We start from the raw sequence: 15493 nt of genomic DNA, 5'->3' as shown, positions 1-15493 counted from the left end.
TAGTTGGTTGCATCCTAAAACCTAAGAGCCGTGTGTATAACTGTTTCAGGCAATCATCGGTGCAAGAGATGTAGACCATATACTTTGCAAAGTAGAGCCTGGAGAGTAATGAGCCTAGAAAACTACAGTCATTGACTTAGGAGGCCAAAGAAACCAAAAAGCCTATTGATAGAATAGGATAAAAGTACACTGCCTTCTTCAAACCAAACAGGTATTAACATGTATGAATTTAAGTTCTTCCCAGAATACCATAGAGGTTAAGTCCTGCCAGTTTGGTCTGGGTAACCCAGGTACCTCCTAATTTTTGCTTCTGGTCAAAAAAGTTGAAGCAATATTTGAGGTCATCACAAAATGAAATGGTTGGTCCACAGACCTCTGGACCTGCTATGACAAAGGTGAACTCTGTCGTAGCCTCAGGGGTGGACTTGAAACTTTTGTTATAGGGTAACAGCAAACCTAGACAACTAGCCCACTCGTGGTAAGGGGCCTGTTGTCATAGCAGGTTTAGAAGTCTGTGGACCAGCAATGTCATTTTTTGATGGCCTCAATCATTGCTTACATTTTTTGACCAGGGGAATTTGGAAGGAGAAGTACAACGTGTGGATTCAGGTATAGGGATGTTCTTTCTTTACCCCACAGTATTGCCCTTACCATGAAAGGGCTGGTTGACTGGTTGTCCCCATGCACAGGCCAAAAGTTCCCAGTCCATCCATGAGGCTACCACAGGGCACACCTCTTGTAATAGCACATCCCAAGATCTGTGGACCAGCAATGTCATTTATTAAAGGCCTTGAATATTGATTCAACTTTTCCAACCAAGGAAAAATGGAAGGAGAATTACAATGTGTGGATAAAGGTCTAGGGATGTTCTTTCTTTACCCCATAGCAATGTCATTACCATGAAAGGGCCACTTGTCTGTGTTGGCCCCCACCCCAGGACAAAAATGTTAAGTCACCCCTGAGGCTACCACATGGCACATCTCTTGCAATAGTAGGTCCAGGGATCTGTGGACAAGCAATGTCATTTTGTGACCCCAAATATTGACTCAACTTATCCAACCAAGGTTTATGAAAGGTGACGTACAACGTATGGATTCAGGTACAGGAATGTTCTTTCTTTACCCCACAGTAATGTCCTTGCCATTTGTCCCCACCCTAGGCCAAAAGTTCCCAGTCCACCCCTGAGGCTACCATAGGACACACCTCTTGTAACTGCACATCCTAAGATCTATGGACCAGTTCTGTCATTTGTAAAGGCCTTGAATACTGACTCGTTTCCAACCAAGGGTGTGGATTCAGGTATAGGGACGTTCTTTCTTTACCCCACAGCAATGTCCTCCTTATCATAAAAAGAGTCAGTTGGCTGTGTTGGCCCCCCCACCCCAGGCCAAAAGTTCCCAGTTCATCCCTGACGCTACCACAGTGCACACGTCTTGTAATTGCATGTCTTGGGATCTGTAGACCAGCAATGCCATTTTGTAAAGGCCTCGAATACTGCCTCAACTTTTCCAACCAAGGGTAAATAGAAGCTGAAGTACAACGCATGGATTCAGGTATAGGAATATTCATTCTTTACCCCACAGCAATGTCCTTGCCATGAAGGGGCTGGTTGCTTCCCCCCCCCCCCACGCCCAGGACAAAAAGGTCCACCCCTGAGGCTACCACAAGGCATGCCTCTTGCCATAGAAGGTCCCGAGATCTGTGGACAAGAAGTGTAATTTTGTGGCCTCAAATATTGACTCGACTTTTCCAACCAAGGGTAAATAGAAGCAGAAGTACAATGTGGGGATTCAGGTGCAGGGGGATGTTAGAAACCGCAAGTACATTTTTTTTTTTGTAACTCTGCAAAAACCTCAACATATTTAAAAATCCATCTTGTCCTGTTGCCAAGGCAGCCATAATTCTCTTGTGACTGGTTGAACGTTATAAAAAAGATACACAATGGTTTTATATAAGCCTTTTTTTATTCAAAGGATGTTCCCGATGAAAAAGCCCTATTTGCATAACCTGTAAACAGAGCTAAATTGTCTCAACTGCAGATTTAGTGCCCGTCGCATGAATGGCGCCATTGGGCCTATAGAACGCAGGATAGCAAAGGTCACATTCGGACATAGTGAAATCAATCAAAATAAGTAACCATTAAGCATTGTGAAGAGTACTCCCCCGAATAAAGAGCATGCACATTCAAAGCTAGAGGAGGGACAAACAACGTACTCTCTTTTTTTTTTTTTTGCAGAAGCACCCTTAATAGGTAGGAATCAGTCAATTAAAATAATAGACCGTGAACTATCCAGAATGGGCTGAGCTAATGGATTCTCCTGCTCTGAATTACAAAGAGTAACACTCTAAGGTCGACTCTCTAGGCATGGCTTTAGCCAGACTGAGCTGACATTGAACTCCGTGTGAATATAAAAGCACGGGCCCAAGGGGGTACCCCCACCATGATAATGGGACTCTCCTATGTAATAAGCTCATTTGCATATGCTAATTGAAAGAATGCTCACAAACGTTTTTGGGAAGAAAAGGAAACGTATCCTGATTATAAAAGATGGCTGGCGATCAAAGAGAGCAGGCCGAAACTTTTTCTTATCCGTAATTAGATCGCAGTCAGCAACCCAGAAAATTGTTTTAGAGGAGCCCACAGAGGAGCCCACAGAGGAGCCTTTGCTGGCTGATAGAGATAATAGAGGTACCATGCCGTGTCTGCTTCTTGGCAGAACGTTTAAAAAACGTCCGACGGGTTCACCTTAATTGGATACGGAAGGCTTACGTACGTTTCAGGTTTTCCCTTAATCGTTCTCTTGTTTCTGTAACATAATTATGACTTCCTTGAGATTACGGTATTGAATCGGCGTATGACACTCACAGGTGTATAACTTGCACCTTCATTTCAAGAGGGAAGTTTCGGGAAAAAAAACTTTTTAAAATAAAAGAACTTTGAAGCAAAATAAGGGTCAGTGCCCATCTGCAGCCTCATCATTGCTCATCAATGCAGTCTCATCAGGGTCCATCTGCAGCCTCAAATGCAGCCTGATCAGTGCCCATCCGCAGCCTCACCATTGCAGCCTGGTCAGTGCCCATCCGCAACCTCACCATTGCAGCCTGGTCAGTACCCATCTACAGCCTCATCATTGCAGCCTGGTCAGCACCCATCTACAGCCTCATCATTGCAGCCTGGTCAGTACCCATCTGCAGCCTTACCAATGCAGCCTGGTCAGTACCCATCTACAGCCTCATCATTGCAGCCTGATCAGTGCCCATCCGCAGCCTCATCATTGCAGCCTGGTCAGTACCCATCTACAGCCTCATTATTGCAGCCTGGTCAGTGCCCATCCACAGCCTTACCATTGCAGCCTGGTCGGTGCCCATCTACAGCCTCATTATTGCAGCCTGGTCAGTACCCATCTACAGCCTCATCATTGCAGCCTGATCAGTACCCATCTGCAGCCTCACCATTGCCCTTCAATGCAGCCTGATCAGTGCCCATCCGCAGCCTCACCATTGCAGCCTGGTCAGTGCCCATCTGCAGCCTCATTACTGCAGCCTGATCAGTACCCATCTGCAGCCTCACCATTGCCCTTCAATGCAGCCTAATCAGTACCCATCTGCAGCCTCACCATTGCCCTTCAATGCAGCCTAATCAGTGCCCATCCGCAGCCTCACTATTGCAGCCTGATCAGTACCCATCTGCAGCCTCACCATTGCCCTTCAATGCAGACTGATCAGTGCCCATCTGCAGCCTCATCATTGCAGCCTGGTCAGTACCCATCTACAGCCTCATTATTGCAGCCTGGTCAGTGCCCATCCACAGCCTTACCATTGCAGCCTGGTCGGTGCCCATCTACAGCCTCATTATTGCAGCCTGGTCAGTACCCATCTACAGCCTCATCATTGCAGCCTGATCAGTACCCATCTGCAGCCTCACCATTGCCCTTCAATGCAGCCTGATCAGTGCCCATCCGCAGCCTCACCATTGCAGCCTGGTCAGTGCCCATCCGCAGCCTCACCGTTGCAGCCTGGTCAGTGCCCATCTGCAGCCTCATTACTGCAGCCTGATCAGTACCCATCTGCAGCCTCACCATTGCCCTTCAATGCAGCCTAATCAGTACCCATCTGCAGCCTCACCATTGCCCTTCAATGCAGCCTAATCAGTGCCCATCTGCAGCCTCACCATTGCAGCCTGATCAGTACCCATCTGCAGCCTCACCATTGCCCTTCAATGCAGACTGATCAGTGCCCATCTGCAGCCTCACGTCAGATTACATAGAGCGAGGATCTCCAGTTTACTTGGCGTCCTCTTTAATACGAAGTCCAGCCTCACCATTGCAGCCTGGTCAGTACCCATCTGCAGCCTCACCATTGCAGCCTGATCAGTGCCCATCCTCAGCCTCACCATTGCAGCCTGGTCAGTGCCCACCACAGCCTCATCATTGCAGCCTGGTCAGTGCCCATCTGCAGTCTCATCATTGCAGCCTATTCAGTGCCCATCTGCAGCCTCACCATTGCCCATCAATGCAGCCTGATCAGTGCCCATCTGCAGCCTCACGTCAGATTACATAGAGCGAGGATCTCCAGTTTCCTCTTTAATACGAAGTCCCGCCTCCTGGACCGGCTCCTATGATAGACAGAACACTGGTCCAATGCCGGTCCAGGAGACGGGAGTTTGTATTACAGAGGTGCGCCGAGTAAACAGGAGATGTTCGCTCTATGTAATCTGACGGCGCTCGTCCCGTCCTTGCCCAATGCAAGTATCGGCGTAAAACGCACAAATTATTTGCACCCGATATTCAAGAGAAAAAAGTGCGTGTCTTAGGCCGATAAATACGGTATATACCTCTGATGAAATGTTAAAGAGAACTTAACCCAACGTATCTGGGCGTGGCTTCCCTGCTGGGTCACAAAGTGGACACATCCAAATGGTTACAGTCTTGCGGATATTGATAAATAGAGCCGATATAATTACCTTTTCTGGAGAAAATGCTGCTGCAGGTTCCCACTGGTGCTGTTAAACCACCTCAATACCGGGGGCACTTTCACCCCCTTCCTGCCCAGGGCGCCAATTTTCAGCTTTCAGCGCTGTCACACTTTGAAAAACAATTGCGCCGTCATGCTACACTGTACCAATAGGACATTTTTATCATTTTTTTTTTGCGACAGATAGAGCTTTCTTTTGGTGGTATTTGATCACAACTCGGTTTTTCAAAACAAACGAAAAATTACAGAAAATTTAGAAAAAATAAAAATAAACGTTTTTTCTTAAGCCCTGTACACACGATCAGAATATCGTACAAAAAAATACCGCTTTTGAAGCGATTGTATTTTAATCTGATGGTTAGTACACAGCTGTCGCCAGAAATTTTTCAAATGGGAAAAACACAAATTTTTTTCTCGTACGATACCAGATCGTATGATTTTCGTTTAATCAATACAGTTTTCGCCCGAAAATACAATACTAATACATTATCTCACAAAAGTAAGTACACCCCTCACATTTGTGTAAATCTTTTCTTCTATCTTTTCATGTGACAACACTGAAGAAATGACACTTGTCTACAATGTAAAGTAGTGAGTGTACAGCTTGTATAACAGTGTAAATTTGCTGTCCCCTCAAAATAACTCAACACACAGCCATTAATGTCTAAACCGCTGGCAACAAAAGTCAGTACACCCCTAAGTGAAAATCTCCAAATTGGGCCCAATTAGCCATTTTACCTCCCCCAGTGTCATGTGACTCCTTACAAGATCTCAGGTATGAATGGTGAGCAGGTGTGTTAAATTTGGTGTTATCGCTCTCACTCTCTCATACTGGTCACTGGAAGTTCAACATGGCACCTCATGGCAAAGAACTCTGAGGATCAGAAAAAAAGAATTCTTGCTCTACATAAAGATGGCCTAGGCTATAAGAAGATTGACAAGATCCTGAAACTGATCTGCAGCACGGTGGCCAATACCATACAGCGGTATAACAGGACAGGTTCCACTCAGAACAGGCCTCGCCATGGTCCACCAAAGAAGTTGAGGTCACGTGCTCAGCGTGATATCCAGAGGTTGTCTTTGGGAAATAGACGTATGAGTGCTGCCAGCATTGCTGCAGAGGTTGTAGGGGTGGGAGGTCAGCCTGTCAGTGCTCAGACCATACGCCGTGGTCAGTGCTCAGACCATGGTCTGCATGGCTGTGGTCCCAGAAGGAAGCCTCTTCTAAAGATGATGCACAAGAAAGTCCACAAACATTTTGCTGAAGACAAGCAGACTAAGGACATGGATTACTGGAACCATGTCCTGTGGTCTGATGAGACCAAGATAAACTTATTTGGTTCAGATGGTGAAAAGCGTGTGTGGGGGCAACCAGGTGAGGAGGACAAAGACAAGTGTCTACAGTCAAGCATGGTGGTGGGAGTGTCATGGTCTGGGGCTGCATGAGTGCTGCCGGCACTGGGGAGCTACAGATCATTGAGGGAACCATGAATGCCAACATGTACTGTGACATACTGAAGCAGAGCATGATCCCCTCCCTTCAGAGACTGGACCACAGGGCAGTATTCCAACATGATAACGACCCCAAACACACCTCCAAGACCACCAATGCCTTGCTAAAGAAGCTGAGGGTAAAGGTGATGGACTGGCCAAGCATGTCTCCAGAACTAAACCCTATTGATCATCTGTGGGACATCCTCAAACGGAAGGTGGAGGAGCGCAAGGTCTCTAACATCCACCAGCTCTGTGATGTCATCATGGAGGAGGGGAAGAGGACTCCAGTGACAACCTGTGAAGCTCTGGTGACCTCCATGCCCAAGAGGGTTAAGGCAGTGCTGGAAAATAATGGTGGCCACACAAAATATTGACACTTTGAGCCCAATTTGGACATTTTTCACTTAGGGGTGTACTGACTTTTGTTGCCAGCGGTTTAGACATTAATGGCTGTGTGTTGAGTTATTTTGAGGGGACAGCAAATTTACACTGTTATACAAGCTGTACACTCACTACTTTACATTGTAGACAAAGTGTCATTTCTTCAGTGTTGTCACATGAAAAGTGTGGGGGGTGTACTCACTTTTGTGAGATACTGTACATTACAACACATTACATCATTTCCGATTTTTTTCATTCTGTCGTAGGAGAATTTTTGTACTTAGTAACCTCTTTACTTTCCGTTTCAATCATTTTTATTCAGTTTAACAAGTAGCTAACATGCGGTCATTCCACCCACGCAGGGGCTAGCCTTAACACTGGTAACAAAAGTTAGATTACAAAAATAGACAAAATGTAGCAGTATAAAAGAAAAAAAAAAAAAAGAGAACAGATGTAACAGGAGTTAGGCCTTTTCTTAACACCAGGAGGGCCAAGGGAGCCTAGGGAGGTTCCCTACAACAATGGGGTATCCGCTAGGCCCATCAATATCCATACAATGGTGCAATTTATAGCCTATACAGATCTAAGAAGGAGGAATAGGTCAGAAATCAGGAGGATGGTAGGCATAAAGATGGCGCTAAGAAAAGAGCGAAGGCACGCCTGATTGGTAGGGAGCCGGGGAGAGGATGAGGAATGCTAGAGAAGAAGAGGGGCCCAGGTTATAGGCCTAGAGAGGGGTGGGGGGAGGTAAGGCCCCGGAAACATCAAGGTCGTTCGTCATGGGCGACCCAAGCTGGTTGGGGGGAGAGTAGGAAAGGCATATGACAGCCATGGTTCCCAAACTTTCAGGAACTTGGCATCAGTGTCGTTGCGGATTAGGGTTGCCACCTGTCCGGGATTCACTCGCACAGTTCGGGTTTTGAAGCGTGTGTCCGGGTTTCAGGTGGACTGAAACCCGGACACATTATTCAGACCAGGCTGTGGCTCCCCGACGCACAAATCTGTTCTTGTCCGAGGAGCAGTGGGCAGATGTTTGGGGGCAGGTTTGGCATCACCGGAGGGCAGGGCGATGATGTCAGCAAGAGCAATTTGGCCACACCCACCGTTCGATGTGGCACGCTATGTGCACCGCATTGCTACTCTCCTTGAGGCACCCAAAAAGGTGTTTGGGTTTGGCTTAAAGAAAAGGTGGCAACCTCTTTTGCTGATGCTAGACATCTGTTCATTAAGCATCAATGCGGTCATACGATCTCTTACCCCCTGGAAGGGAACAGATGGTTTCTTCCAAGCTTGGGCAGTCATTCTTTTGGCTGACAAAAACATCGATTGGTAGCGAGCTTCCATTGGTAGGAGAAAAGACCCGGAATTGGACTAAGTAGTAGGGCAAATTTGGCTTCTCTTTGTATAGGGAGGTGGAATAAAGTAAATAGGAGGCCAAAGACTTGGGACCAGAAATGAATTAGTCTGTAACCTATTAATTTTTGATATGGAGACTAGCATCCAAAAATAAAAACGGATTATGATTTGTCCGATAATCTCATTGTGAGTACTAGGCTTTAGTTTGTTTTAAAATGTAGCAAATAAGTAATTTTTCTTCTTTACTTATGTGCACTACTGAGGCTGCACTGATGGGCATTGATGAGCTGCACTGATGGGGCTGCACTGATGGGCACTGATAAGCCACACTGATGAGCTGCACTGATGGGCACTGATAAGTTTCACTGATGGGGCTGCACTGATGGGCACTGATAAGTTCCACTGATGGAGCTGCACTGATGGGTATTAATCAGCTGCATTGAATATCTTCATTAGCTTCCAGAAGCTAAAGGAAGGTCAGGGAATGGGGAAGATATCTCCACCAGTGCCTCAGACACCAGTAAAGTACTGACTGTGGGGGGTGAACAGTATTTCATGCCACTGAATTGATTAATAAAACTTTTTTGGGTTGGGGGGGTGATGTTTTTAACTCCCACATTAAAATAAATACCTAATGACGTGTGATTATCCACAGATATGGCAACCTGCATTGAATATTACAAAACGAACAACGTCAGGCCTCCGTTCACCTACGCTGCTCTCATTCGATGGGTAAGTAACGTACAGCCGCCAGCTGGTAACGGCTATATAACAAGGTATTGTGCACGTTTCAGTAAATGTTGACATGCTCTGTACACGGTTTCTTCGACTGCACATTTCTCTTTTAGCCAAGCCATCGTTGAAATTGGTTGGTGTCTCTTGACAACAATGTCCACAGCAATGGAATGCCTTTCAGTCTTACCATTTAGTGGTTGGTGGTGCTTGAGGCAGCCAGGTGTTTGAGAGTTCCATTAATTGTACCATGTGGGTGGCTGTCACAGGACAATTTGGTTGGAAGAAAATGTGGAGAAACCATTTAAAGTCTAACTCCACTTCCCCCCCCCCTCCTTTTCCACGTCCAGGCTTGGCCTGCCCTCTCCACGTCCAAGCCTGGCTTGCCCTCTCCACGTCCAAGCCTGGCTTGCCCTCTCCACGTCCAAGCCTGGCTTGCCCTCTCCACGTCCAAGCCTGGCTTGCCCTCTCCACGTCCAAGCCTGGCTTGCCCTCTACACGTCCAAGCCTGGCTTGCCCTCTCCATGTCCAAGCCTGGCTTGCCCTCTCCACGTCCAGGCTTTGCTTGCCCTCTACACTCCCAGGCTTTGCTTGCCCTCTACACTCCCAGGCTTTGCTTGCCTTTTCACGCCCAGGCTTTGCTTGCCCTCTCCATGCCCAGGCTTTGCTTGCCCTCTCCACGTCCAAGCTCGGCTTGCCCTCTCAACGTCCAAGCCTGGCTTGCCATCTCCACGTCCAGGCTTTGCTTGCCCTCTATACACCCAGGCTTTGCTTGCCCTCTACACTCCCAGGCTTTGCTTGCCCTCTACACTCCCAGGCTTTGCTTGCTCTCTACACGCCCAGGCTTTGCTTGCCCTCTCCATGCCCAGGCTTGGCTTGCCCTCTCCACCCCTAAGCTTGGCTTGCCCTCTCCACGTCCAAGCTTGGCTTGCCATCTCCACGTCCAGGCTTGCCCTCTCCACATCCAGGCTTAACTTGCCCTCTCCAGCCCAGGCTTAGCTTGCCTTCTCCATGCCCAGGCTTAGCTTGCCTTCTCCATGCCCAGGCTTTGCTTGCCTTCTCCATACCCAAGCCTAACTTGTCCTCTCCACGTCCAGGCTTTGCTTTCCCCTCTCCACATCCAAGCTTTGCTTGCCCTCTGCTGGAAGACTGCAGGAAACTACCCCTGGGGGGGATTGGTCATACGGCAGGGAGGAAGCCTGTGGAAGTGAGAATAAAAAGGTAAGTATTCTACATTTTGAACCTCCTAGAGAATAAACAAACCTTGCCATCTAAAAGGAAGACCCCAGCTTTGAATTTTTCAAAATGAAAAAAGAAAATTGGCTTTAGATGTAATTTAAAGATTATGTTGCAATGCTGCTGACTAAATGTTTTAGGGATCCTGCAGTTTCATCGTCTTCCTATAGAACGATCGCTCTATATATACCGTAGTTGCTACAATGTGTGGTTGAAGTTTTGTTGTCTGGCTCCCCCCAGTGGTAGGCTGTTGATTCGGATGGTTAATATAACCCATCATGTCCTTTTTTTTTGGTGTTTTTAGGCCATTTTGGAGGCACCACAAAAACAGCTGGCATTAAATGAGATCTATCAGTGGTTCACCAAACGCTTTGCATTCTTTCGGCTCAACAAAGTGACTTGGAAGGTAATGGGTTTCAGAAGCCCCTTAAGTTTGCTTTAATTAATGAAAAAAAAAATACAATTTAAATAATTTTTGGGTCAGTGACAGAATGCAGCTGGAACATCCTAAATAAAAATAGCCATAGGAGGGGGGCACTCCATATTAATGAGAATGGGGGGGTCCCAATCCAATATTAATGGCTATGGGGGGGTGGGCGACTCCATCTTAATGGCAATGGAAGGGGAACACCCCATATTACTGGGCATGGGATGGAGCAACTCTATATTAATGACCACAGGAGGGGGACACTCCAAAATAATGCCCACGGGAGGGAGGAAGGTCATATTGAAGGCCATGGCAGGGGAACAATGCCATATTATTGGCCCGGGGGGGCAACTCCATCTTAATAGACATGGGAGGGATGGAAACACCATATTAGCCATGGGAGAGGGGAAACTCCATATCAATGAGCGACTCCATCTTATTGGCAATGGAAGGGGAACATCCCATATTACTGGGCATGGGATGGAGCAACTCTATATTAATGACCACAGGGGGGGACACTCCATAATAATGCCCATGGGAGGGAGGAAGGTCATATTGAAGGCCATGGCAGGGGAGCAATGCCATATTAACGGCCCAGGGGGCAACTCCATCTTAATAGACATGGGAGGGATGGAAACACCATATTAGCCATGGGAGGGGAAACTCCATATCAATGAGCGGCTCCATCTTAATGGCAATGGAAGGGGAACATCCCATATTACTGGGCATGGGATGGAGCAACTCTATATTAATGACCACAGGAGGGGGAAACTCCATAATAATGCCCAAGGAGGGAGGAAAGTCATATTAAAGGGCCATGGCAGAGGAGCAACTCCATCTTAATAGACATGGGAGGGATGGAAACACCATATTAGCCATGGGAGAGGGGAAACTCCATATCAATGAGCGGCTCCATCTTAATGGCAATGGAAGGGGAACACCCCATATTACTGGGCATGGGATGGAGCAACTCTATATTAATGACCACAGGAGGGGGACACTCCATAATGATGCCCATGGGAGGGAGGAAAGTCATATTAAAGGCCATGGCAGAGGAGCAACTCCATCTTAATAGACATGGGAGGGATGGAAACACCATATTAGCCATGGGAAAGGGGCAATTCCATATAAAATGGCCACGGGAGGGTGGGCAACTCCTTATCAATGGCCATGGGAGGGTGGGCAACTCCTTATCAATGGCCATGGGAGGGTGGGCAACTCCTTATCAATGGCCATGGGAGGGTGGGCAACTCCTTATCAATGGCCATGGGAGGGTGGGCAACTCCATATCAATGGCCATGGGAGGGTGGGCAACTCCATAGCAATGGCCATGGGAGGGTGGGCAACTCCCTATCTATGGCCCCTGGGAGGGAGGGCAATAGTTTTGGCTTCTTGTACGCTTAGCACCCTCTCACATTTCAGCTCTGCCAGATATTGATACCAGGTCACATTCAGGTACTTACACTGCTTCCATTTAAAAAAAAAAAAAAAATTATATATTACACATACACACACATTTAATGATGTATTCATGAATACTGAGGTGCATTCATTTGTCTTTTAGGGCTTGTTTACACGTGCTTTGATTTCTGAAGAGCCATCCCCATTTGAATCACTCTTCAGAGAGCATTTGACGGAGGGTGAGGAGGCGTGTGGCCTTCTCACCGCCTGCTTTTACCGCACATTTATCGCACATTTTGCAAAGCAGCCTCATTTGCTTGAATGGATCGTGATCGGTGGGCCCACCAAAAGTGACAGGGAAAGGGTGGGATGGGGGGGGGGTTGAATTCCATCCCACAGTATATGTACATTACTAGCTGATGTCTCTGAAGTTAAAGAGGGAGCGGTTGGGGGGGTCAGCAAAACCACAACTCATTCACGAAGGTTTTACCACCCTCCTCCCTCAACCACTAGTGTAAGCAAGCCCTTAAGAGTTCAGCTTGAAAGCTAATGTATTACAGTCAGGGATAAGAGGTCTCTAATGTAATCAGTTGGACCACCAATGTCAATTTGCTTTCAGGCCAATTTGTTGGGTTTTAATTTTCCTTTTTTTTTTTGCGCCCCCCAGAATGCCGTGAGACACAACCTCAGCCTCCACAAGTGTTTTGTACGAGTGGAAAACATTAAAGGGGCCGTGTGGATGGTGGACGAGTTGGAGTTCCAGAGGAAGAGGGCAGTACGGGGATCTCGCTGAGCGGCTTGCTTTTCCTCTGATGTACAGGAATTTCATCATATATTGAACATATATAAAAACATTATCAAGGCTGCTGAAAGGGTAAATCCTGATCTGCTAATAAAATAGAAGGAGTTAGGAGTCTTCCTCTGCCAATACGACTTCTTACCCATCTACAGGAATTACTGTCACCACCACAGTCAGTGCTGGAGGAGCAGAATGGGGCTTTCATGTTAGATGTTGAAAAATAAACTGCTCATATGCCAATAATAATTTGTTTCCTTTTTGTTCTATTAAATATTCTGGTGAAAGCATTTTTATATCTGTTCACTACGTGCAAATAATAAAACAATGGTATTTTTGTACTCATCATAAAATCCTTTTCTCTAAGTTCATTGAAGGACATATCCTGATCTTCTTTTCCAAGACTTGGTCATACTCAGCCAGGTCGTTCACCCTGCCCAAGCACTTCTTTGTGGACTATCCCTTTGAGGAGGCTGTTATCGAGAAAGATCACTCGTATTTTTAGCACCTCTGCAATGGGAGATTTTGGCCAAGAGAAACAAGGTCCTCGGGTCACTGGACCAGCACATTCATTTGTCTCGTCCGACAATGGACCAGTGCGTTCATTATTCTCATTTGAGGAAGAAGTTACCATCTTGGTGGCTTCCTTCTCTTTTGTTCACCTTTCCCAAGCGCTTCTCTGTATACTATCCCTTTTAAGAGGCTTTAGTCAAGAAGGTCACTCGACTTTTTGGCACCTCTACTATGGGCGAGTCACTCCAAGTAGAGCAAGGTCCTGGGAGCTCTGGACCTACACATTCATTTGTCTTGTCTTCTAAGACCTTGACTTTTTCAGAAGACAAGACAAATGAATGTGTGGGTCCAGAGCTCCCAGGACCTTGCTCCACATGGCGTGACTCGCCCATAGTAGAGGTGACAAAAAGACGAGTAGAGGGTGTCCACTAAGACCTTAACTTTCCAGTGGACTAGCTCTCCTCTCCTGTTCACCTTGCCCAAGCGCTTCTCTGTATACCCTTTCTTTGAAGAGTTTTTGGTCAAAAAGGTCACTCATCTTTTTGGCACCTCTACAATGGGCGATTTTGGCCAAGTGGAACAAGATCTTCGGCTCGCTAGACCAGCACATTCCTTTGTCTCATCTGAAGGAGTCGATGTCTTGGTGGACTTGCTCTCCTCTCCAACTTGCCCAAGCACTTCTCTGAAGACTATCCTTTTGAAGAGGCTGCCGTGAGGGTCACTTGTCTTTTTGGCACCTCTACAACAGGAGATTCTGGCCAAGTGGAACAAGGTCCTGGGCATGCTTGACCGGCACATTCATTAATTAGTCTCATTTGACGAAGGAGTCATAAGCTTGGTGGATTCACTCTTCTTTCCTATTCACCTTGACCAAGCACTTCCCTGTAGACTATTCTTTTGAAGAGGCTTTTTCGAGAAGGTCACTCGTCTTTTTGGCACCTCTACAACGGGCGATTCTGGCCAAGTGGAACAAGGTCCTTGGCTCACTGGACTGGCACATTCAGTTGTCCTATGAAGGTGTCACTATCTTGGTGGATTCGTTCTCATCTCCTGTTCACCTTGCCCAAGCGCTTCTCTGTATACTATACCTTTGAAGAGTTTTTTTTTCAAAAAGGTCACTCGTCTTTTTGGCATCTCCACAATGGACAAGTCTGGCCAAGTGGAGCAAGGTCCTGGGAGTGCTAGATTCGTCTGTCTCATCCAATGAAAGGTTTGCAGTTGTGCCATACTCTTTCCATTTTCCGATGATGGATTGAACAGAGCTCCGTGAGATGTTCAAAGCTTGGGATTTTTTTTTTTTTTTTTTTTTTTTAACCTAACCCTGCTTTATACTTCTCCACAACTTTATCCCTGACCTGTCTGGTGTGTTCCTCGGCCCTCATGATGCGGTTTGTCCACTAAGGTTCTCTAACAAACCTCCGAGGGCTTCACAGAACAGCTGTATTTATACTGAGATTTAATTACACACAGGTTGACTCTATCTACTAATTAGGTGACTTCTGAAGGCAATTGGTTCCACTAGATTTTAGTTAGGGGTATCAAAATAAAGGGGCTGAATACAAAATGCCCCCCCCCCCCCCCCACCACCACACACACACACTTTTCAGATATTTATTTGTAAAAAAAATTTGAAAACCATTTATCATTTTCCTTCCACTTCACAATTATGTGCCACTTTGTGTTGGTCGATCACATAAAATCCCAATAAAATGCATTTATGGTTTTGGTTGCAAAATAACAAAAAATGTGGAAAATTTCAAGGAGTATGAATACTTTTTCAAGGCACTGTATGTGGTGGTGGGGATTCTGTAGTTTATCAATAGACAACTTGACAGGGCTGACACCACTCCACAAAATGCCGTGTGTTGGCAGCCCACAACAGGAATCAAGAGGCGGAGTACATGTTTTGTCAGGATCAAGGGGTATTTTTCTGTACTTGCAGGGCCATCGAGAGGTTTGTTCTCCGTTGTAGTTACTATAAAAGTTGTATATTGACACCATAGTGCTAAGAAACCAAACAAACTGCCGCAGGTGGAAACCATCAATTCTCAACCAGGACTTAGGGTAGTAAGCCAATGCTGCCTTCTTAAGATCGGGGAATCTTGGAACTTTACAAAGAAAACAAAATGGCACAAAGGCCAAGAGCAGGGTTTCTCAACCTGGGTTCTATGGAATGCGGGGTT

The 15493-nt window shown here is 46.5% G+C and overlaps 1 protein-coding gene across 5 annotated transcripts in view; it reads left to right on the top strand.

Annotated features, from left to right (window-relative positions):
* Positions 1 to 13087, top strand: part of FOXP3 (forkhead box P3) — a 72651-nt gene extending 59564 nt beyond the window's left edge. For all 5 annotated transcript variants that reach the window (XM_073600737.1, XM_073600736.1, XM_073600732.1 and 2 more), the window contains 3 exons: positions 8861 to 8937; positions 10478 to 10579; positions 12669 to 13087. In XM_073600737.1, the coding sequence (XP_073456838.1) occupies positions 8861 to 8937; positions 10478 to 10579; positions 12669 to 12794 (305 nt within the window). In that variant the 3' untranslated portion in view covers positions 12795 to 13087. The remainder of the gene's footprint in view (positions 1 to 8860; positions 8938 to 10477; positions 10580 to 12668) is intronic.
* Positions 13088 to 15493: the final 2406 nt, after the last annotated feature.

This window comes from Aquarana catesbeiana, linkage group LG09, assembly GCF_042186555.1.
Source record: "Aquarana catesbeiana isolate 2022-GZ linkage group LG09, ASM4218655v1, whole genome shotgun sequence".
Lineage (NCBI taxonomy): Eukaryota > Metazoa > Chordata > Amphibia > Anura > Ranidae > Aquarana > Aquarana catesbeiana.
The sequence above is the reverse complement of the archived record's forward strand: the minus strand, read 5'-3'. Positions and strand labels throughout refer to the sequence as shown.